The sequence below is a fragment of the Bos taurus genome, unplaced genomic scaffold (assembly GCF_002263795.3).
Source record: "Bos taurus isolate L1 Dominette 01449 registration number 42190680 breed Hereford unplaced genomic scaffold, ARS-UCD2.0 Leftover_ScbfJmS_1187, whole genome shotgun sequence".
NCBI lineage: Eukaryota > Metazoa > Chordata > Mammalia > Artiodactyla > Bovidae > Bos > Bos taurus.
Window position 1 is genome coordinate 4,307 of NW_020190294.1, and position 22,726 is coordinate 27,032.

The 22,726-nt window shown below is 48.6% G+C and overlaps 1 protein-coding gene and 1 pseudogene across 4 annotated transcripts; both read left to right on the top strand.

Annotated features, from left to right (window-relative positions):
• Positions 1 to 3,456: 3,456 nt before the first annotated feature.
• LOC112445402 (cyclin-G1-like) lies at positions 3,457 to 4,190 on the top strand (annotated as a pseudogene).
• Positions 4,191 to 8,982: 4,792 nt separating this feature from the next.
• LOC100299144 (liprin-alpha-1) lies at positions 8,983 to 21,820 on the top strand. Of its 4 annotated transcripts, none has more exons than XM_059884372.1 (6): positions 8,983 to 10,998; positions 12,187 to 12,409; positions 17,291 to 17,371; positions 18,007 to 18,158; positions 18,343 to 18,434; positions 19,001 to 19,917. In XM_059884372.1, the coding sequence occupies exons 2-6, from the start codon at positions 12,401 to 12,403 to the stop codon at positions 19,330 to 19,332; spliced, it is 666 nt and encodes a 221-aa protein (XP_059740355.1). In that variant the 5' UTR covers positions 8,983 to 10,998; positions 12,187 to 12,400; the 3' UTR covers positions 19,333 to 19,917. The 4 variants fall into 4 exon arrangements, with proteins under 4 accessions (XP_059740355.1, XP_059740354.1, XP_024844676.1 ...); XM_059884371.1 differs by having other exon boundaries at positions 8,983 to 9,999; XM_024988908.2 differs by lacking the exon at positions 8,983 to 10,998 and adding an exon at positions 20,676 to 21,820 and having other exon boundaries at positions 12,033 to 12,409; positions 19,001 to 19,177.
• The last annotated feature ends 906 nt before the right edge of the window (positions 21,821 to 22,726 follow it).

The following is a 22,726-nucleotide window of genomic DNA, read 5'->3' on the forward strand; positions in this document are numbered from 1 at the left end:
CACAAAAAGCTTAAAGAAATAGAGGTGTTAATACAAGTATATAGTTTGCAATTAATACAAGTTACAGAATGTAAAAGTCTTATTAAATTGTAAATTTTCTATGGCTATAACAAAAGGAAGTGGGACACAGGCCTGTATAAAATATGACTGACTGTAGCGAAAGAAATAGTTATTGTGACGACTGGTCCCTATGAAATGTCCGGTCCAAGTTCCAAGTTGTTCTGTGCTCTGATGCTTGCAGCAAGTTTCCAAATGGCCCATTGTTCAGGCCCACTCTGTTTATGGAGGACGATCTTAGGAGGAGGTGGGGCTAATCCATGGTCAAGTCACTCAAGAAGTCGTTTGTCATAGTAATGTTCCATCATAGTGTCAGTGACCTTCCATATCACACACAGTGTTGTTAATATCATCTGAGCAGTCAGATAACCACATACCATGGGGTCCCCAAGCAACAATTGTATGATTAGCCACAAACATTGATTTTCTTGATTGGTTTGACATTTGTCCCAAGGAATGGGAGTATAAGTAAAGTTTTTATAAGTAAACCCTTTGCATAAAGTTCTTTGTTCTTTCCCTAACTCTTTCCCGAAAGTTTCAGTAGTATAAACATGGTTTACAGACAACGAAAGGGCAGTAAATAATCCAAGCAGTGTCTGAAAGTCTTCTTTTGGAGGTAGGATGAAAGCCCAAATTTGTCAGCCCAAATTTGTCGGCTGACGTTTATGCACAATTTTGCTGGGCCCGTGCACAAGGGAAGGACTTCATAGCCTAAAGAAATATTAATTAGTTTTCTTTCCTGCCCAGGGTATGAAGGCCCTTTCATGTACTAGGGAGAAAGCATATGTATAGAGTCATTAGTTGAAATGATTGGTCCTCTCTCCGTCCATTCGACCACCTGCAATAGAGGGGGGTTGGGTGTTAGTCTGAGCTTGAGCAGGGGGAGGTACAGGCCAAAAGACTGAGCATTGCCGGGAGAATGTACTCAGGACTCGGAGGCAACCCCTGTTGAGAGACCAAATTTTCAGCTTGATTAGTAGGGCTTTTATTTGTCTCCAAGTGAGGAGATCATCGGGGTGATGCCGTCGAAGGCGGTGCTTTCTGGAGATCTTTGGAGCAGACATGGCCCGTATTGGAATTTCTTCTTCCTGGGGTTCTTATTTCATCTCCATTTTGAATGCCGGGGGCCCCCTTGGGTTGAATCTTAAGAAGAGGTTAAAAAATTTAAAACAAATAAAGCTGTAGTAACAATAGTTATAGGTTTAGAAAATATGTTAGAAGCTAGTAAAGTCTGCTTTAGATAAGGAAGACAGTAGTGTACCTGTGTATTCCCCTTTTTAATTTTTTTTATTTGTAACTTTAGTGTGTGATGTGTTTATTTTGACTATGTCTTGTGTCTGTGGATTATAAGGAATACCTGTAATATGTATTTATTGATAGGTATTACAATTTTATGAGGATCGGAGCCAATTAGAGTTTTAGTCCTAATTCTTCCATTGATAACGATTAGAGCAATTAAATCAAGGTTGGGTGTAAGTGACTTTATTTCCATAAAACGGATATAGATCCATTTTACTGGGTCTTCTTGTTGGGCAATAAGTCCTGTGGGAGAATGAGAGGGGAGTATAAACAATTCTAGAGGTAAATCTATTTTGATGCGAGTAAGAAATTGTTTTTGTAATTTATTTTGCACCAAACAGAGTTCTTCTCGTGCCTCTTGAGAAAGTGAACAAGGGCTATTTAAATCAGGATCTCCTTTTAAAGTACTAAATAGACTATTCAGTTGATAATTAGCAATGCCTAAAGAAGGTCTAATCCAATTAATATCCCTAAGAGCTTTTGAAAATCATTTACGGTTGATAATTTATCAGCACGGATCTGAGTTAGTTGGGGAGTAATGCGTTGCCTATTAACAACGAACCCCAAGTAATAGTATGGTGTAGAGGTTTGAATTTTTTCAGGGGCAATGATTCATCTAGAGTTTTTAAAGCATAGTTGAGCTATATCAAACATGTGTTCAGTGTTTAAGATAGATGGAGCCGAAAACAATATATCATCCATATACTGAATAACAAGAAAGTTAGGAAATTGCTTTCTCACAGGCTCAAGGGTTTTGGCTACGTAGTACTGACACATGGTGGGAGAATTCATCATCTCTTGTGGCAGTACAGTCTATTGGTACCGTTTATGAGGTCTAATATGATTAGGATAAGAGAGAGAGAAAGCGAATCTCTATTGGTCTAAAGGGTGTAAAGGTTTATTAAAAAAGCAATCTTGTCCTGGTTGCAATGCACCCATAGGTTTCACAGATGCACTAACTTTTCTAAGGTCTGTTAGGAGACGCCATTTGTTAGGTTTTTTTTTTTTTTTTTTTATGACAAAGATAGCAGAGTTCCAAGGAGAACAAGACTCTTCAATATGTTTTAATTCTAGTTGTGCATCTATAAGTTCCTTAGCTGCCTGTAATTTCTCTTTCGTGAGGGGCCACTGCTCTGTCCAAATAGGCTCGTCATTCTTCCAAGTTATTTTAATAATTGTATTGTTTGTTAAATGAGGAGGGGCCCCCAGGGAAAATGTGGAATGTATATCTGAGTATGTCATATCTTATATCTTTTTATTAAAAGCATATATCTCACTTTTCCTTAGCAACTATGAAGTGTCTTGTACATTAGCATTTTATAGATTGGTGAATATATTTATTACATATAAATATATATTTATATTTATATATATCAATATATTATACATTATAAAATATATTTATTAATAGTTTAAAATCTCTTTAGTCTTTCTGTAAGAAAAACTTTTTGTAAGAGGAATTTAATGTTTAGTAATTAATGTTTTAAAATCTTATTTTATTTGGAAATGACCTAGCTATTTAATAAACTTTTATTATTTAGTTTAGTAGAACTCTAGAAATTTAAGTTATTCCAATCCTAAGAGACTATTTTAGATTATAATAACAGATTACAATAATAGATTATTCTATTAAAAATATAATAACTTTTAATAGTTTATCCAAAAGTTTTTATCTCATATATATATATATATATATATATATAAAGAGTTACCTTTTTGACAAATTTAGTTTACCTTAAACCTAGGCATAATAAAAGTATTATATAATGTTGATGATTTAAGACATGTCTTAATTAGATTAGCAAACAATTATATTTAAATTATACTCATATGTAAATAATTATATATATTTAATATTTTTCAGTTCATGTGAATTTGAATTTAAATAGAGCTCATTAACTTCATAGTATCTAAAACCAAAGCTGGGGGCTCCGAACTGACCCAGAGAAGGGCAGTGTCGTCTCGGCGGCGCTGCAGAAACCCCACCCAAGACGGCTCCCCCTCCCCGGCCTGTCCCCTCTTGCCCGCGAGTCCTCTCGCCTCGCAGGCCTCTCGGGTCTTATATCGTGGGGTGAGGTGAGAGCAGGCCCGGGGAGGGTGCTTACCGCTGAGGAGCTGCAGTCGCAATCAAGGTACAGCCCAAGCACCTTGGGTGTGTTGGACTAAGCTGCTTCTATCTGGCTGTAAAATCAACAGAAGAGGAAAGGAATGTCCCATTGGCAACTGACTTGATCCGAATAAGCCAGTACAGGTTCACGGTTTCAGACTTGATGAGAATGGAGAAGATCGTATTGGAGAAGGTGTGTTGGAAAGTCAAAGCTACTACTGCCTTTCAGTTTCTACAGCTCTATTACTCACTCCTTCAAGAGAACGTGCCACATGAAAGGAAGAGTAGCCTTAATTTTGAAAGGCTAGAAGCCCAACTTAAGGCATGCTACTGCAGGATCATATTTTCTAAAGCAAAGCCATCTGTGTTGGCATTGTCTGTCATCGCATTGGAGATCCAAGCACAGAAGTATATAGAGTTAACAGAAGGAGTAGAACGTCTTCAGAAACATTCCAAGATCAGTGGCAGAGATTTGACTTTCTGGCAGGAGCTTGTATCCAAGTGTTTTAGCTGAATATTCATCGAACAAGTGTGCCAAACCAAACGTTCAGAAGTTGAAATGGATTGTTTCTGGGCGTACTGCACGGCAACTGAGGCATAGTTACTACAGGATAACCCACCTTCCAACAATTCCCGAAACGGTCCCTTAATTGGATGATTACAGCAACAAAAAACTTCTGAAGCCTTTCTCCACAATCCTGAGCTGTGGATTCCATAATATTTACACGGATTTGAAGCTGTGAAGCCTCAAAAACATGGGAGCGTTGCGCGGAGCTCAGAGAGCAGCTGAGGGGCCGTCCGTTGGCTGGCCGCTCGCAGACCCTCCCAGAGCAGGGTCACTAACAACCGCCAGGGGGCGCCCTTCTGCCTGTGATCTTCTCCAGGCTTGGTTTCTCCTCCCCCCTGGCATCTCTGCTGTCCTTCCCCGGTTGGCCTCGTAGTCCGACCTTTTGTCTTCCAGAAGCTCTGCCACTAAGGAGGCTAAACGGTTCAAACTTCCTTCCCAGCTTAGGAAGGTAGAATGTGTGCCTCGCGCGTCCTGCACTTGGCGCTGCCTGCTGCCTGCGCTGGCTTGCCACATGCAGTCCGAGGAGGGGGTGCAGTGGCCATGGGTGTGGGTCCCGGGGCAGGGGGGAGCACGTCTCCTCTCACGAGCTGGTCACCAGCATCCTCCGTGAGCCATGTGTCACACACGAAGCCGCGCAGGCTGTGTGAGCAGGCATGCGGGCATGCCCCCGGCGAACCCAGGGCCCGTGGTTCGCACAGAGCATGGCCCGCTTGCCGCCCCTGCGATCACAGCCCGCGTGCTGTCAGGACAGGGTTGTTGTGAGCGGAGCTGACGCTGTTCTTGGCCGACAGGCAGGAGAGAGAGACACAGCAGCATCGAGGATAGGCTGCGCCAGATGGAGGCCCAACTGGAGGCAAAGAACAAGGAGCTGCAGCGGGTGCCTGTGCTGACGGGGAGGCGGCGTCTGGGCAGGAGACGTGGCTTGGGCGGGGGCCAGCACTGCCTTTCTCCACCGCTCCCTTCTCTGCCGCCGAGTGTGTGCATGTGTGGCCCCATCTGCTGATCCGGGCACCCACCTCCTTGGGAGCAGGGCCAGAGGTGGTCGCCCATAGGCAGTGGGTAGGAGCCAGGGCTTCCCCACATTCAAAGAGGCTGCTTGTTGCTCTGACCAGCCAGTCCAGGGAGCTGCTTGGGATACAGGTGGACCTCCCAACTGCCCCTCAGACAAACCTAGGGGTGCCAGCCTGGGGCCCATGAAACTGAAGGCATGGCACCCAGGTGTGGAGCCTGCTTGCCTCGGACGTGGCGCTGGAGTCCCACATGCCAAACCGCTGGTCCAGACACGGTGTATGTGTAGGATGGCTGCCTCTAGACAGGAGAACCGCAGTTGCCCTGCAACAGAAGGCGCATCAGGAAAGGGTGATGGTGGAGGCTCACATCACCGAGTCCTGAGAGAGGTTTCCTGGAAAGGTTGGCCACACGGCAATACAGGCCATCCAGGAAATGGAGTGGGGATCCCGGGTCCAGCCTCACGTGTCAGTACTGTCCCCACCATACCTGTGTTTTTGGGCCTGGACTGCAGAGCCTCACAGGCGAACTTCCAGGGAGCAGTGGTTCTGACTCCCATCGTGAGACCCGCGGTGAGGCGCCCTCCCCGCTTAGGCAGAGAGCTCAATATCTGCCGATCAGGGGTGCACTTCTTACTTTCATAACTGCTGCTCAGAGGCTGTTGAGATCGGGATGCTGTTTATGACTAGACTAAGCCAATTCAAAGTCAACTTTTGTTTTGCTTTAAAAATCTTTGAATGCCGACGCCTTATTGTGGAAGCTGTGACAGGTTTTGTTTCCTTGGGCTCAAAAATCACTGCAGACGGTGACTGCAGCCATGAGATTAAAAAATGCTTGCTCCTTGGAAAGCTACGACAAACATAGACAGCATATTGAAAAGTAAGAGACATCACTTTGCCAACAAACCATATACTCAAACCATATATGACAAACCATATACTCAAAACTATGGTTTTTCCGGTAGTAACGTATGGGTGTGAGAGTTGGACCATAAAGAAGGCTGAGCACTGAAGAATTGATGCTTTCGAATTGTGTTGCTGGAGAAGACTCTGCTTTAACAGAAAATAAACTTTTTAAATGTATTACGATGGAGAATTGCAAACATGCACAAAAGTGGATGGAGTAGTATAATAAATACCCATGACCCGTCCCGTCAATTAGTCTCAGCAATTTCTCATACAGAGCCAATCTCAAATAGATCATTCTTTTGTCTTCTCTCCATTTTTTTTTAATACAGTAGGTCCTAAAACAGCTTTTTAAACCTTGAAATTGATGCTCATCTTATAAAACACAGACTTGGCAACTTTGTTATTGCATTTAAAAATTGCTTGAGGTAATTATTTCCAGTTTTTTAATATGAATTTTCATATTGGAAAAGACCCTGATGCTGGGAAAGATTGAAGTCAGGAAGAGAGTGGATGACAGAGGATGAGATGGTTGGATGGCATCACCAACTCAGTGGACATGAGTTTGAGCAGATGCTTAGCAGAAGTCGAGTTCCATTTTCCTTATGGCTAATCCACTGCTATAACACGTATAGCACTTCTGGTTTTGAACACTGAATGTGTTTGCATTATAGATGGATTTAGAGTGTGTGGCTGTTGTGTGTGGTTCAGAATTCTGAGTAGTCCTTTCAGGGATCACCCAAAAGCTCAGACAAAGCGTGAGCCATTCACGTGGACTGTGCTGTGCGTCAGAAAGATAATACGAGCCACCTACACAATCTAAAATTTCCTAAAAACCAACGGGCTACTCGACGTCCTTCTTTCACCATGAGTCTTGAAATCCTCTGTGTGATTTCCACATCGGGCTTTGCACCAGCCTGTCTCACGTGCTCAGGGGCTGCACGAGGCGAGTGACTGCCGTGGCCGACAGCACAGAGCTTCCAGGTTGAGTTGAGTGACTCACAAACTTGGCCCGTTTGACTTGTTTTACCCCATGAGCAAGTGAAGTGGGCTGTAGAGGAATGAATGTGAGGAATGCAGGTGGAGCTCCATGGAGACAGTTTTTAAAGCAGTGAGAGGAGGGAGGGCAAATAGAGTGAGTCCTGTCCCCCTGACCCGAAACCCCCGCCTGAAGTCTAGCTTCTCTCTACAACTTCATGGTTGTTAATGGCTTGCCATGTTTCCTCCAGAGAAACCTTTTCTACACCTGAGATGGAACTGTGCCTCTTCATTATAGGTTTATAAGGGTTACATTGTTCCCGAGTGTTTCTATTTTGCCCTAGCGGACCTCTTTAGAGAACATTTCTCAGAATACAATGGTGGGAGTTGTACCTACTGATGTAACCTGATCTGCTACATTTTGGTGCAAGTCAACTTTACATCCAAAAAGCAAGCGGTGCAAGGCTGCTGTTTCATTTGATAGTTTTGGTAAGGAACCAGGCTGAACATACTAATACACTGGGAAAACCCTGAGAGCCGAAGTGGGACCAGACGAGAACTGGCGAGGTGGCTCTCCTTCCGAACCACGAAGCCGGTAGGCTGCTCCCCCGGGCAAGCTCCTCCCCTCAGCGCTGGTACGCAGTGTGACAAGGGCCTGTCTGGTGTGTGGACAGTAGTGACTGGGGTGTTGCTCATTGGTCGCCACCTCAAAGGAGCCCTGTAGCTTCTTGGGCCAGCGAGAGGGAAAGAGACAAGCATCGTTCCTTAGGGTGCAAACTTGAGTACCTAAGGGAGTGGTTCCGTCACATGGATTGACGAACACTACAAAACCACAGTGCCAGCAGGTTTTGGAAGTAGGGGGTCCCGACCCAGTTGCGATTATTTTGGGCGTATTCATCTGAGGGGCCTGACAGACTGTGACACTGATGTTTCTGAAGAGTCGCAGAAGGTTAATGACCTGTAGTCTTTTGACTGCGGTGGGAGGAATCACCTGGCTTGTGAATGAGGAGAGCAGATTACTGAGCAACTTGATGATGATGATGATCGTGTGTGAACAGGGTGGCCAGCAAGGTGACACCAGGAGGGTGACCTTGAACCAGAGACCCCGAGGCAGGAAGAGAAGTAGCCACTTGGAGATAGAAAAAGGGTCGTGTCAACCAGTGGGGACAAGGGAGAGAGCGGGCCGCATCAGGGAGGAGCCCGGGCTCAGGCCTCAGCAGCTTGAGGCCAGAGCCTGTTTCCTGAGGTGAGGAGGGCTGCCGGGACGGGGAGCTAAGAGCTGGGCCTCGGCCCTGTTGAGGTGGACAAGCCCATGGGGTGTCCCAGGGACTTGTGAGGAGAGCAGCTGAGTGTTCCGGCCTGCATCCGGGAGAGGACTCACTCAGCTCAGGGTGGACTTGGGGTCGTGGGCATACAGATGGCATTGAAAGCCACGAGCACGGTAAAGTCACCAGGTGGGTGCCCGTGGAGAGAGATGGGGTGCAAGGGTAGAGCTGTGGGGAACCCTGCATTCCAAGGTTGAGAAGGGGTGCAAGCGACAGGAATAACTGCAGGGAGGGCAGGGCCTGGATCCCAGGGAGAGACATGCTGGGGCGGGTGTGGGGGAGGGCAAAGAGGGGAGGGGGCTTGGTAACATGGGTTCTTCAAACCCCCGGGGAGCTGCCCTGCAGGTTGGGGCACACCCACCGCCTGCTGGCAGAGAGCTAGGAGCCGGGCGGGAGGGGACCATAGAGGCTGCTCCCAGGGAGCTTTCAGAGACCCACAGTGGGTGCTGCAGGGAGCCCTGGAGGAGGACTCTGCTGGTTCCCCTTGTGCTATTGGAAGGCGAGAGAAGGGAGAGGATGTGCTGACCGGGCTGATGGGGGTGAACCCATAGGCAGCTGGTTTGCTAGAGCGGAGCAGGAATGATGGCAGGTGGTCCTGGAGCCAGCGAAGGGGGTAGCCCAGGCCTGGGGTGGGGTTGTGATGAAGACAGGAGGCGAGGGCACTGGCCACAGGGGACAGGGAGCCAGCAAGCCAGCACCTCGAGGCTGCCCCTCAGTTCCTTTGAGGTCATGTTTGGGAAAGAAGGCAGGACCTGGGTGACAGTGTGGCAGGGGGGACGTTTTCAGAGAGAAGGGTGTGAGGTGTGAGAGCCGGAGGGCGGGACGGGGCCCCGTGGGCCCTCTCCCGTGTGTCTCTGATGACAGAGCCACACTTGTGGTGCGAGGGGCCGTCCCCCAGAACAGCCCGAGGGCCTGTGCCCAGAGAGGAGAGCCGCAGGGGGGCTGGCCCTCCTGTCTCCTGGCTGACCCTGCTCGCTCCTGTCTGTGGGTGTTCAGACCAGCCTGGGAAATGGAGGGCTGGAAGCCTGCGAGGATGGCACTCTCTGGTGAACTGGTACCAGAGGTGACCGCTGATAGGGACCCAGTGGCTGCCGAGCTGAAGGGTTCTTTTTTCTTATTTTCCTCCAGCCTGGCTGATGGAGGCATGGATGTATTTTTGTAATTTTCAGTTTCTGTCTCTGACTCCATCAGCCCACCCTTTTGAATAACCTCATAGAATGCCTGCCGTCCTGGGTGTCACCAGGCCATCTAGGAACTGGATTCTCCCCCTGCCCGTTTCTTCAGTCCTGCTCGATTAAGAGATGGCAGTGTCTCATGAACATGGCCCATTTATCCACAGTCAGGGTTTCCATGTAAAATTGGGTTCAGTTCCTGATAGACTTGAGCTGCCCTGAATGTTGCTGACGAGACGTGGTCCTCTCGTGCCCAGATGCAGACCCTGAAGGAGCAGAACTGGGAGCACGCGGAGCAAGCGAGCATGCTGGCCGACGTGGCCCAGGCATTTGAGAGTGACGAGGGCGTGTCTGACGACGAGGGCGACAGGGTCACCCTCTTCAGCTCGGCCACTCAGCTGTCGCCCAGCGGGCAGGCCAATGCCAAGACTCTGACTGTGATGCTTCAGGAGAAGCTGGACACCATCAATGAAGAGATTCAGTGGGTGATTGCGAACTCGGCTCCCCAGAAACTCGGTTTCTCTGAGGAGCTGTCTTCTAGGGACATCTGAGTGTTCCATAGCAAGAAACCTGACCTCAGGTCTGCTTCAAGAATTTTCAGTTTTTAGATTGCCCTTGCTTATAGAGCTCGGTCAGCCAGGGCGTTCTATCCACGGTGTGGTGTCAGCACTCTGTGGCGGGGCGTTGTGGGGTGTTCCCCGTCAGCTCTGAGCCCCAAGGTGGGTGAGGTGCCGAGGCGGTGTCCCCTATGGCCCTTGCACCCTCCTGTGTCCCTCGGAGCCCCCCACGTTCTGGTGAAAAGCCACCTGGTGAAAGCTGGAGTTTTGGGGTTGGCAAATTCCCACTCAGATCTGCATTTTCCTTTTTAACTTAATGCAGTGTGAAGATTGGCTTGTTGTAAGACAGTGGTCCAAGGACATGTGTTTGAGTTTTTCACATCTCATCAGTATATTTAAGATGTTTTCTTTAGACACCATCTTGGCAGTTATAACAATTTTCAAAACGGGATAGAATCCAAAGGCCTCCCTCGTGGTGAGCAGGGGGCCTTGGGTCTGGGTGCGGCCGGGTGGCTGGGGGCCCCGAGGCCTGCCTGGTGCCACACCTGCACAGCTATGCCCGTGTCCCGAGTCCACGATCAGAGTGGCCGCAGGCTGGTGACCCTGCACAGGACCAGGCAGAGCTGCTGCTCAGACTGTTCTCGCCACGTCAGCCCAGGCTGAGGTGCCCTTTCCTGTCGGCCGAGTGCGGGGATCCCGGGGAAAGGCAGGGGGTGAATGGGACAACCAGCAAACGCAGGTGGTGTCGCCTGCCCATTTGACGCCAAGACAGACAGCTTTGTGGGCCGTGTTTGAGCAGAGACGAGCTCAGAAAGATGATCTTTCTGCATCCCTGCAGGAAGTATGGAATGGTTATATATTAATATTTTTATTTTTACAGCAAGTTGTCAGGTAAAAGTGATTTTTCCTTATGCGACAAGTTGACTTGATGTAAATGGTAAATTCTGTCCATCAACTTGTAATCAACAGTGAAAAACTTTCAAGATGTATGAGTAGAAGTGAAGCTGGAGAGTTTACTGTCTGTAAGAATCTTGTATTTTAATTTGAAAATCATTTTATTTGCATAATCGTGTATAGTGAAATACTCCAGACTCGCTAGTACGGATGATGGCTACACTGACCTTCAGTTTAAGAAAAGCCCTCCTAAGATCCCATATAAGGCCATTGTGCTCCCTACAGTGCTGTTTTTGACTGGCGCCTTTCTCATTATCATAGGCTCCCCCCTGCTGGCAGGCTATATCAGCAAAGTGGGGGCAGACTGGGCCGTTCCTGTCCTGATCATTGGCATCCTGGTGTTCCTGCCAGGATTTTACCACCTGCGCATCGCCTACTATACATCCAAAGGCTACCGGGGTTACTCCTATGATGACATTCCAGACTTTGATGACTAGCACCCACCCCAGCCCTGAAGAAAAGAGTCACAGATGGAACTGAGCCCAGCTTTAAGACATTGAGCAGAAACTATGACTAAGGGCTAAGGAGTTCTGCAGTTTGCAGATGTTTAACAAAACAGTGGCCAGATTTTATGGGTCCATCCTGAAAGATGTTAACTAAGCTCACAAGTAACTGTCATTTTTAATGTGTATTAAACTGCTATATATAAAACATCCACCACACATTAGGGGAGAAGAGCAGAAACTGTGAATTCTAGGTTAATGCAGCACATTGACATGAACCCAGAAACTCACACAAAGCTGGTGGAGAACTTCATCAAGTGATGCGTTTGTATATACACAACCTTAAAAAAAAAAAAAAAGATCAACTCAGCACTTCATCTGGTCTGGAGACTTGTGTTTAGAAACTGCAGCTTGTTCGTGAATTGCTGTTTTGATTATACAGAGTTCCTGATTCCCAGTGGAAAAGACTTGAGGCACTGACATGCATCTCTGCCCTGAGAGCAGGGGAAGTAAGGGTTGTCAACTTGAGGTATCTCCTCAGAGGAAGAGAGTTGCCACCAGGGTCCCTGCAGAAGGTTAGAGTAAATAAGTGAAATCAAGCGTGAATGATCAGGGGCCAGTAAGACTCAACGCTAAGTTATTCTAAGTTTGAGAATATTCAAAAGAGGAAACGTAGAACCTTTTGGCTGAGATGTTCATTGAGCAACTGTTTCTGGAATTTGCTAATCATGACACAGAATGCCAGCCCAAATTTATTGTCCAGACAGGTTCCTCTGCTGACAAAGGCAGGTGATGCATTTTATTCTATTTTAGGTTGATCGAAGAAGAGAAGGAGAACACGGAGCAGCGGGCCGAGGAGACTGAGAGCAGGGAGGGCAGGGGGAGCTTAGGCAGCCTCTGTCGTTTTAAATCAGTGAGCTCCCTCAACCTGCTTCCCACCTCCTCGCATGCTGGCTCCTGCCCACCCCTGCCCAAGCCCAGAACGAGGCGGCACAGCCCGGCACAGGAGGGAGACCAGCTGGGCATCATGACTCTGGTATGTGTCTGCCTCCTCCCTGCCGCATCCCTCCCCCAGCACGCTGTTTTTTGTTTGTTTTTTGATTTTTCTCTTTATACCCAGAAGAAAATCAGGTACATTTGCTACGCTCAGAGGTCTAAAAGTTTTTAAACCGCCTAGTCTTTAATCATTCCACAATGGCACAGTGACAAATTAGTCTTGATATTTGGACCACCAACTTAGCATGTCATCATGAACTCAGCCAGAGCCTGCCTCTGTAACGTTGGGCCTGGCCTGTGCTGGGCACAGCAGCTGCAGGGAAGTTTCTGTTCTCAGGGAGCAGACAGCTTTGTGAAAGTAACTATAGGCAGCTGTCATGGCGTGGGAAAGCCGTGCAGCACATTTTCCATTGGGAATGCCTGGCTACAGGGTACAGGGCATGCGGTGGGAACAAAACCAAGAATCTACACTGGTCTGCTTGCTGATGGACCTGGCCACGCACTCCGGCCAGCTCTGCGTGTGAAACCAGGTTAAAAGCCCAGTGCCCCAGGGCCCCAGGGAAGATGTCAGGCTGCCTCACTTTTCCAAGTCTAAAACTGGGATGACGACCTAGGGCTTTTGGTGACAAAGTGTGCGGCTCTAAAGCACATGTTCCAGCTTTCTTGGGTGTTTAGCTTAGGTGTTGTGAGTGCATTGCTGTTTACCCCATGAAATCACGTGTACAACACTCTGCTTTGTAACTGGACTTGTATTATCTCTTTTTTCTGTTACCACCCATTTCATGTTAGCTGCATTGTTAGTCAGCTTATAATTAAATTAACCGTGAATCATTTTAGAGGCCTGTGAAGTGGTAACTAGTCCATTTTGTGGTCTTTTGACACTGTTTTTATAATTTGCATCATTGGCTAATTAGTTGATATTTAAAATTCTTTGACGATTTCTCTGTGGTTTCATGCTTGATTTCTTTCCGAATATTTATGAAAAGAACAGTTCTGTATGTTTTCCTTGCTGTTGGAGTTCTCTGACAGTGTGTCTGCTTTCATCATTGGTTTTGATTTCCTGTCTCATCCTGTTGTCTGCTTAGTCGTCCTCAATCCAGATCCCCCCCCCAGCCCCCGAGGCTGTAGTTTACTCATCCATCTCCCCTCCCCCGTCCCCCCACTTCCTCTGGTCATAGCAGTGCTGTGGTCCACAGCGTGAGTCCCCTTAGTCGGGTTTGTGCTTTGTCTTCCTGTCTCGTTAAATGGTGTTTTTCCCCCATAGCAGTAATTTGAATTGGTGTATCACTATGCATTTACAGGAGAAGGCAATGGCAACCCACTCCAGTACTCTTGCCTGGAAAATCCCATGGATGGAGGAGCCTGGTAGGCTGCAGTCCATGGGGTCACACAGAGTTGGACAGGACTGAAGGGACTTAGCAGCAGCAGCACGCAGGTATAAGCATAATGTAGATGGATCCTAAACTACATATCATGTGTAATTCATAAATGAGATTGTGCTTACATAAAGAAATGATCCTCTTAAGTGTAGAATTAATGGACTTTTAGATATGCAGATGACACCACCCTTATGGCAGAAAGTGAAGAGGAACTAGAAAGCCTCTTGATGAAAGTGAAAAAGGAGAGTGAAACAGTTGGCTTAAAGCTCACCATTCAGAAAACTAAGATCATGGCATCTGGTCCCATCACTTTATGGGAAATAGATGGGGAAACAGTGTCAGGCGTTATTTTTGCGGGCTCCAAAATCACGGCAGATGGTGATTGCAGCCATGAAATTAAAAAGACGCTTACTCCTTGGAAGGAAAGTTAATGACCAACCTAGATAGGATATTAAAAAGCAGAGACATTACTTTGCCAACAAAGGTCCATCTAGTCAAGGCTATGGTTTTTCCAGTGGTCATGTTTGGATATGAAAGTTGGGATGTGAAGAAAGCCGAGCGCTGAAGAATTGATGCTTTTGAGCTGTGGTGTTGGAGAAGACTCTTGAGAGTGAGTCCCTTGGACTGCAGGGAGATGCAACCAGTCCATTCTAAAGGAGATCAGTCCTGGGTGTTCATTGGAAGGACTGATGCTAAAGCTGAAACTCCAGTACTTTGGCCACCTCAAGTGAAGAGTTGACTCACTGGAAAAGACTCTGATGCTGGGAGGGATTGGGGGCAGGAGGAGAAGGGGACGACAGAGGATGAGATAGCTGGATGGCTTCACCGACTCGATGGACATGAGTTTGGTTGAACTCCAAGTGTTGGTGATGGACAGGGGGGCCTGGCGTGCTGCGATTCATGGGATCACAAAGAGTCGGACACGACTGAGCGACTGAACTGAACTGAACTGACACAATATCCTTTCTGTGTTGGTGCTTGTATTTAAGACTGTAAATCTCATCAGCTTTTGCACAGTTAATGTCTCTATTAGACTCGTTAAGAAAGTATCTTCTATAGTTAATAAAATGTAAAGACTGCACCTGCTATTATGCTAGCTTTCATTCTTACATATTATCACAGGGAACTTGCTTTAATGAATTTATTCTGAGAAGTTTTAAATCAAATTCTATGTCAGGATTTTACATTAATGTCCAAGAGCTGGTTAGATTTGTTCAATGTTAAAATAGATATTATGGTAACTTCCTCATCAGTTAAATTACTAATTTAAAGTATAACATGTTTTTGATTAAGAGAAACTAACTTATAGAGAAATTTGGCTGAGAATAGACACCTGTTAAGGCCCTTTGTTGTACAGAATGCTGTGCTTTAATAAATCATGATGTTGTAATAGAATGGTATCTTCCTGAGTAATAATTTATAGTGTTTCTCTAGTAAATCTTGAATAGCTTATTTATCTTCTGTGGTCAAAAAAAATGTTCTGCTTCCAGTCATATGTTCTGTAAATCTTCATGTCACTTACATGTTTGCCATCATTTTTGCTTTACTGTATTTGCCTCTACGGATTCTTGAAATTTTAGCTTCAGAGTCGCAATGAATCTGGTTTCTCTTCATTTCTTTGCATGCATCTATCAGCCTAGTGATTTAAGGAAGCAGTGTCGAAAGGTAAACTATTTAGTAATGTAGCACGCCTTTGTTTCTCTGTGAAGTATTAAAGAGTCCTTATCGTTTAACATGAATGAACACTGTGTGATTATGTCCTGGTGAATAATTGACGTTTTAATGGAAGTGATGAAACTCACCCACCACTTAAAATGTGCTGATGGTTCTGTTGGAAATAGGTCATTCGTTGGGACAGTTGTAACAGTGTGCCTTTCTCCCACTTGTTTGCCTTCTGATCATCTCATGCATGTTTATAATAGACATAGTATTATTTCTTATTTTTAAAATGTTCTTTACTTATGTTTTTGGCCATGCTACACAGCTTATGGGATCTTAGTTCCCCAAGCAGGGATCAGACCAGTGTCCCGGCAGTGAAAGTGCCAAGTCTTAACCTCTGGACCACCATGGAATTTCCGCTTGGTGTTTTCATGTAAGAAATGACTGAATCAGAGCCATAGATGTTAGATTTGCGGGAAGCCAATTTAATGATGGTGGGTAGCAGTGTGCAGGAGACTCTGTGTGCCAGGCACGTGCTTTCCGAGTCTGTCATCTCAGCCCCAGGTGAGATCCAGATTGCTGCTATCCCCATTCAGCAGACATAGACACTGAGGCTTAGCGAGGCCGGGCACCCTGCCCAGGCTCTCACACCCAGCAGCACGGTGCGGACTGGTCTGATCAGAGCCTGGACACTTAACCATGGTGCTGTCCAGCCACCTTTCCTCCAGAGGCTCTCGTGTCCATCACGGCATCCCTGATGGAGGGAGCATCAGGAGGGAGCTCGCTGCCTCTCCCCTCGGGTCACTTGGATGAGCCCCTGTTGTTGGAGTCCAGTGCCCCAAGGGCTGGCCTTCCTTGTCCCTCTCCTGCTCCCAGCCCACTGACCGAGTACTCCTGGGCCTTCCCGCAGGACTGGGGTGGCTGTGCTCCAGTTCAGGCAGCTCAGTGCCCAGGAGCCCTTCTCCTGGGCACAGCAGACCAGCGCTGTCCCCCTGGGGTTGGTGACCTGGGTGTGCCACTCGCCTGCTCTGTGGCCTGCTTTGCCCTCCTGTTAAGTGGACACGGTGCTGCCCATCCTGGCCATGTGGGCACCAGTGGTGTGGCTCCCATCCTGGGTAGGGCAGCCAGGCTGTGGACCCAGAGGCCTTCCTCAGGAGAAGGCCCAGGCGAAGGGGCTGGCCACAGTCCCTGACTTTGAGGCAGGTGTTTGTCTCCACTGAGTCCATAGTCAACCCAGGTGTGTCACTTCCCTGCTCTGTTCGTTGCTGTTTTCTGATTTTTATAAATGCTTATTTTAACTTGAATTTGAGATCGATCCCTGTTCAGTTCCATGTGGATAATTTCTAGCCTTTGTAGCCTTCTGTTGTCTGAGGGTTCTTGTTAGAGCTCAGGAGAGGGTGCCCAGTTTATCCAGCTGCTGTTAAACGAGCTCAGCTGTATTTTGCACTGTCACTTTGTTGTCACCAAGCTCCCGTGGGACTGCACGGGATCAGTATTCTTTACAGAATCCCACTAAAAAGGCACAGGTTAGTTGGTTAAAACAACACACTCATTGTTTATAAAAATACATGCCATGCATGTCTCCTAAAACCTCCCCTGGCTTAACCACACACCCAGATGTGTCAGTGAGACCTGTCTGGACCCTGAGGGGTTAATCTGTTCCCCACACTGTTGCCACCACTGTCTTTCCTGTCCTCACACCCAGGACCAGCAGAAACGCTGGGAGTCCAGGAGAGATCATCTCTCTCTTTTTTTTTTTAATTTGTTTATTTTTTAGTTGAAAGATAATTGCTTTACAGAATTTTCTTTTCTATCCAACCTCAACATGAATCAGCCATAGGTACCCATATATCTCCTCCCTTTTGAACCTCCCACCCCACTAGGGTGATACAAGATCATCTCTTAGTGAAGACCAGGGGGTGCTTTACGGAAACCACTGTGAGCGAATGACACTCGAACTGCGTGTAAGTACTTCAGTGAGTAGCCCCGAGTCTGTATGTTACCGAGAAATACGATCCAGGCACATGGTGTTCGCGTGGAGGGGTTAGGTACCTTTTCTGTGTTTCTCTTGTTGTCATGGGTTCCAGTAACCTGCATCATCATTACAAATGATCTTGGGTGGTGGCACAAGCTGTGTCTTTTTCTCCTTCAAACAGAAAGGTCTGGACGGCTTTGCTGAGAGGTTTCATACTCTAGCTGTGGTGCTTCTGAGCAGCATCTGGCAATGAGCACAGTCCTTTCATCAGGGCAGTTCATGCCATGCAGGGTCCACGGTGCTGGCGTCGCTCTGCTGTCCTGCCCGGCAGGGCCATCTGGTCGCTGGATTCCAGAGAGGGCAGAGCCCAGCTGCAGGAAGGCTCCCATCCATGGTCTCTGCACTCAATCGGATGCTCTCGCTGCCCCATAGCCCTGCTTCTCTTGAACAAGACAGTCCTTTAAGATGGCATTAAGCTAGAACAAGGGGGTTTTTTTGTACTTGGGGGAAAGCATAGCTAATAGATTTTCAAATAAGTTTCTGGTTATAATGTAACGCCTATGTGATTGCCATTTTCAAAACAGTCTATTGTTAGCCAATTGGACACTTACCTCACTCCCTCAGCTGCCAGCTATACGGGAAGAGGTAGGAGATGACAAGACCACCATCAAATGTGAAACCTCGACCCCCGCCTTACCGCTGTCCCTTCGGCTGGGCCGCCTGCACACGGGGGCGCTGCACACAGCCACCCATGAGGACCTCAGGGACGCCCACAAGTAAGCGGCCTGTGTGCCCGTCATCAGTTTCAGGAGCCCTGCGCCTCTTGTCTTGAAGGAGTTGCAAGGATGATTTTAAAGGAATACCCTTGGGTTTAGTGCCTGTGTTTAGTGGTGAACTTCAGGTGCTGGGGAAGAAGAGCTCAGTGACCTCAGTGATTTTAGAAAACGTCCTTCTCTACAGATTGACTCCTGTGGGAGCTTTCTTCCTGATCTTGGTAGAGGTCTGCCCGGCCCGGGGCATGTTCCTGACAGTGATGGCCCTGTGCCTCTCAGGTTCGCTCTTGAGGGTCCCTCCCTTTTCCTCAGGGGTCTCCTCTCAGGAGACTCTGTCCCCTCCTGTGACTGACACTGTCCTCATTGAGACCACCACCTAAGCTCCCGTCCTGAGCCAGGCAGCACTCGATGGAGGACACATGTGGTCACTTGGCCAGCAGACCTGCACGGTGACCGTCGCTCTCCTGCCATGGCCGGGGACAGTCACCCTGCAGGAGGTGGGGGGAACTGCCCAGAGCAGGGGAGCTTGCCTTCTGCTTGAGCGTTTTCACCTGCTGAGCAGCGACCCTGATGGAGGGTCGGAGTGCCCTCTGCACCAGCTGGCCTGGAGTCCAGCCCTCCTCGGGGGAGAGCTCGAGGCAGAGAATCTCAACTTCCTGGGGTGGTTCTCTGTGTCTCGGAGCCTGCATTGCTTGTGTGGAGTGTGTTTGGTGAAGGAGACTCCACTGTCTGCTTCGAGGTTGAGGTGCGGGTGTTGCTGGGTGCCCATTTCTATCAGTAGATCTTGTGGAGGGGTGTGTGTTTGTACAAGGGTGCCAGTTAAAGGTCCTTTTCTCTCCCTAAAGCTCGACAGGCTCTCAGGACAGCCCCGGGAACAACCCCAGCAGCGGCACGAGCAGGCAGGACTCGCTGCACAAAGCCCCAAAGAAAAAGGGCATCAATTAAGTCCTCCATCAGCCTCTTGTTTCGCAAGAAGGAAAAGGGCCGGCCTGAAGACCCCAACAAGGAGGCATTAGGACCAGGTGGGTGCTTCACCTTTCAGAGGGAGGAGGGCCTGCAGGCATCTCCCTTCTGTGTCTCCCCTGTTGTCCCCACAAGGCTCCAGTCACTCACGCTGGGGGTCCTCCTAGGAGCAGGAGTGGAAGAGGCGTCTGTCTTCTCAATGGGTCTGAGATGATCAGATGAGTTAATGAGTGGACGGATGGATTGATTAGTGAGTGGATGGTTGGATGAACAGATGGCTGGCTGGATGGGTGGATGGACGGAGCATGGAATGAATAAAGCAGATGATTGTACTCCAATGCTAGAAACATATTGTACGAAATCAATTGAGTAGGAGCTAGGCAATGATTGTTTCCTCCTAACAGTGACATGTGTTTGGAAACTGCCTAAGTGCTCATCAGTGAGGGGTGAAGTATAATCTGTGGACACCCCACAAGGAACAGCCCGCCCTCCTTCCTGCCACCTCCCCATCCAGGAGCTCATCTGCCCATGCCCCTACCCCACCCCACAGCCATGCAGGTCCTCCTGAGGTCCCCTCATCACACAGGGTTATCATTAGGCCCTCATCTCGCTTGGCTTCATCTCCTTGAAGACAGGGTATGTTCCTGCCTCTTCAGCCACAAATTTGTTGAGTCTTGTTTGTGCTGGGTGTGGGATTTACGGGGGTAAGTAAAGCAGATGTGATCTGGAGCACAGTTAAGTGACAAGAGAGAAAAAGGAGCAGGTTATTAAATGTGATCCCTGTTATTAATATATACAATGCTGCGATGGATGGTGCATTGATTATATACAAGATGCTGTGTGTGCCCCTTCCCAAGCAGGTGTTGCCCCCTCCAAATTTACAGAGGAGGACACGGTGACGGTCACACGGTCAGGGAGTGGTGAGGGCAGGTTCACACCCACGCAGCAAGACCAGGCACTTTGCCAAACCCCAGCCACCTCTCTGGTGGATGCCACCGGAATGAGATGGTTCTGTGGCATGATGATTCAATGGACATGAGTTGGAGCAAATTCCAGGAGATACTGAAGGACAGGAAAGCCTGGAGTGCTGCAGTCCACGGAGTGGCAAAGAGTCGGACACACCTGAGTGGCTGAACTAAAACCTGAGTGTGTGCTAACCTGCTTCAGTCGTGTCTGACTCTGCGACCCCAGGGACTGTAGCCCACTAGCTCCTCTGTCCATGGGATTCTCCAGGCGAGAATACTGGAGTGGGTGGCCACGCCCTCCTCCAGGGCATCTTCTCGACCCACGGATCGAACCCACATCGCTTGTTATCTGAAGCACGGGCAGGCAGGATCTTTATCCCAAGCACCACATGGAAAGCCCCAGTGAACGGTGACAACTAGAAATGCAGAAAATAAGGGCTGCTTCTAAGTTAAACTGGAAGAGCAGCAAGCACGGGTTATAAAGAGGAAAACACATGCCACCCCGCGGAAACTGCGACAGCCAGACAGAGGCGGTTGCTGTGGGGCGCCCTAAGAGCCTTGCTCGTCGCCACCCTTTCACTCTGATCTGCAGGTCAGGCCAACAGGCCGCACCTCTCCTTGGGGGGCGTGCTGTACTTGAGGTGCACGGCCTGCGAAAGGACACCAGCCTGCTGACGCCAGCCCGCCACCAAACACCGCCAAAACCAGACCAGGAATCGCCAGGCCAGGCCCGGGGGCCCGAAGGGCTTCCAGGACATCCCAGTGACGGGGAGGGTGGGCGTGTTTGCGCGTGGGGCCTGGGGGGTAGGCTGAGGGGTGCGGAGGTCTTGGCCCATTCCCACCCCCAGCCACTCCAAGCCCGGCTGCGTTCGCTGAGCAGGGCCTGCCCCCAATCCGTTTCTCTGATCAGGGCCACGCCGCCCTAGAGGTGTCGATCTTCGGGACCTGCCGTGACCTGACTCCCGCGGCCCGCTGGACTCTAAACCTCCTTCGGGACTAGGCACAATGAATCTTGAGCGCCCATCTTGCTGGGCACCTGCCTGGTGCTGAAACACACCTGGAGCCATGGAGGCGCAGTCCACTGGAGCGCGTCAGCCCCGCCCCTTCGCACTACCGAGGCCCCCCTTTGCCCCCACGCCGCCCGCCAAGCACTCGACCTTCCTGAGAGAGCAGATGAGCCACAGGCAGGCACACAGACAGACACACAGACACTCGCACGCACCCATGCCAAGGGAGACAGCTGGCCTGCACAAGCTCCTCAGCCAGAGCCAGAGCACCTGGCAGAGGCCGGGGCCAGACGAACGGGCCGGCGGCCGGCTGTCAGAAGATACAGAGGCAGAAATACATGAAGATTCCGAGACAGACTCCAAGACGGCGAGAGGAGATACACAGACACACACACACACACACACACACACACACTTGAGTGTGGTCTTTGGAAATACTTCTGTTCCTAGTTGCTGGGTTGAGCCCAACTTTGATACGACCCATGGACTGCGGCCCATCAGGCTCCTCTGTCCGTGGCATTTCCCAGGCGAGAATACTGGAGTGGGTTGGCATTTCCTTCTCCGGGGGATCTTCCCAACCCAGGGATCAAACCCGAGTCTCCTGCGCGTGGATGCCTTGCCATCTGAACCAGGACATTGCTAATTCCCTAGGCAAAATACAAAGAATAGAGCTCGTGTTCTACTAAATGGAAAGATGATTTCAGAAACAGAAGCTGTCCTTTGTTGGTATCTGTCAATCTTTATGTGGTTTTGTTGAACCCACCACGCGTTATGATCCAGCTCCATATGCATAGATTATCACCATATAGAGTGGTTAGTATATAGACAGATCAGAGTGCGATAGGAGAGTATTATATTGAGTGTAGCACAAGTCTTATATTATATAGACTGATAATGTGAACGTTCAGTATGTTCATTTTCATTCAAGAAAGATCGTTGGACTTCCATAGCAAAGGTGGAGACCTTCCAACGTTAGTCCAATACTTATACCTTGACCATTTCGGCAAGTCTTGTGGTTCCTTCTGGAGGTGTGTGGCCTTGCAGAAATGTGAAATTTTCCAATCGTCCTCAGACTTTGGTGTCATTTGCAATCATCAAGAAAGCTTCCAGGTCTCCCACCACACACAGTCAGTAGCCAACGGAGTGCATTCCAGGAATATGCGTTGTTAACCAGCATCACCGTTGATACTGTTGCTGCACACTCAATGCAGTGGGCAGGGCCGGATTGTCCCTGGGTCTCATGTGGAATGGAGAGAAGGGTTCCCCACCCCCACAGACCCAACACCACCCCCACCTGCTGTTGACAGCCTTGTGACTAGAACGGTCCGAACTCAGACAAACCAGAAGCCCAAGTGATAGTCCTTGAGATGAAGGAACTAAGCGCTGGTTGAGAGCACAAGGGGAAAGGTGCTCTTTCTGTCTGCCCTCTACTCTTTCTTCCTGGCGCCTAGGGGTTCGTCATGGAGATTTGAAATAAGTGCACAAAAGTCATTGTGTTGAATCAAGATTTTGCATTTACCATCTCTCTCAAAAAGGAGCGATTAGACTATGTTTTCTTTCAAACGTCACTGTTCTTCTTCTGGGGTTTCTCTCTTGCCTTAGATCTACAGTAGGAACCTTCAGGAAATACGAGCGA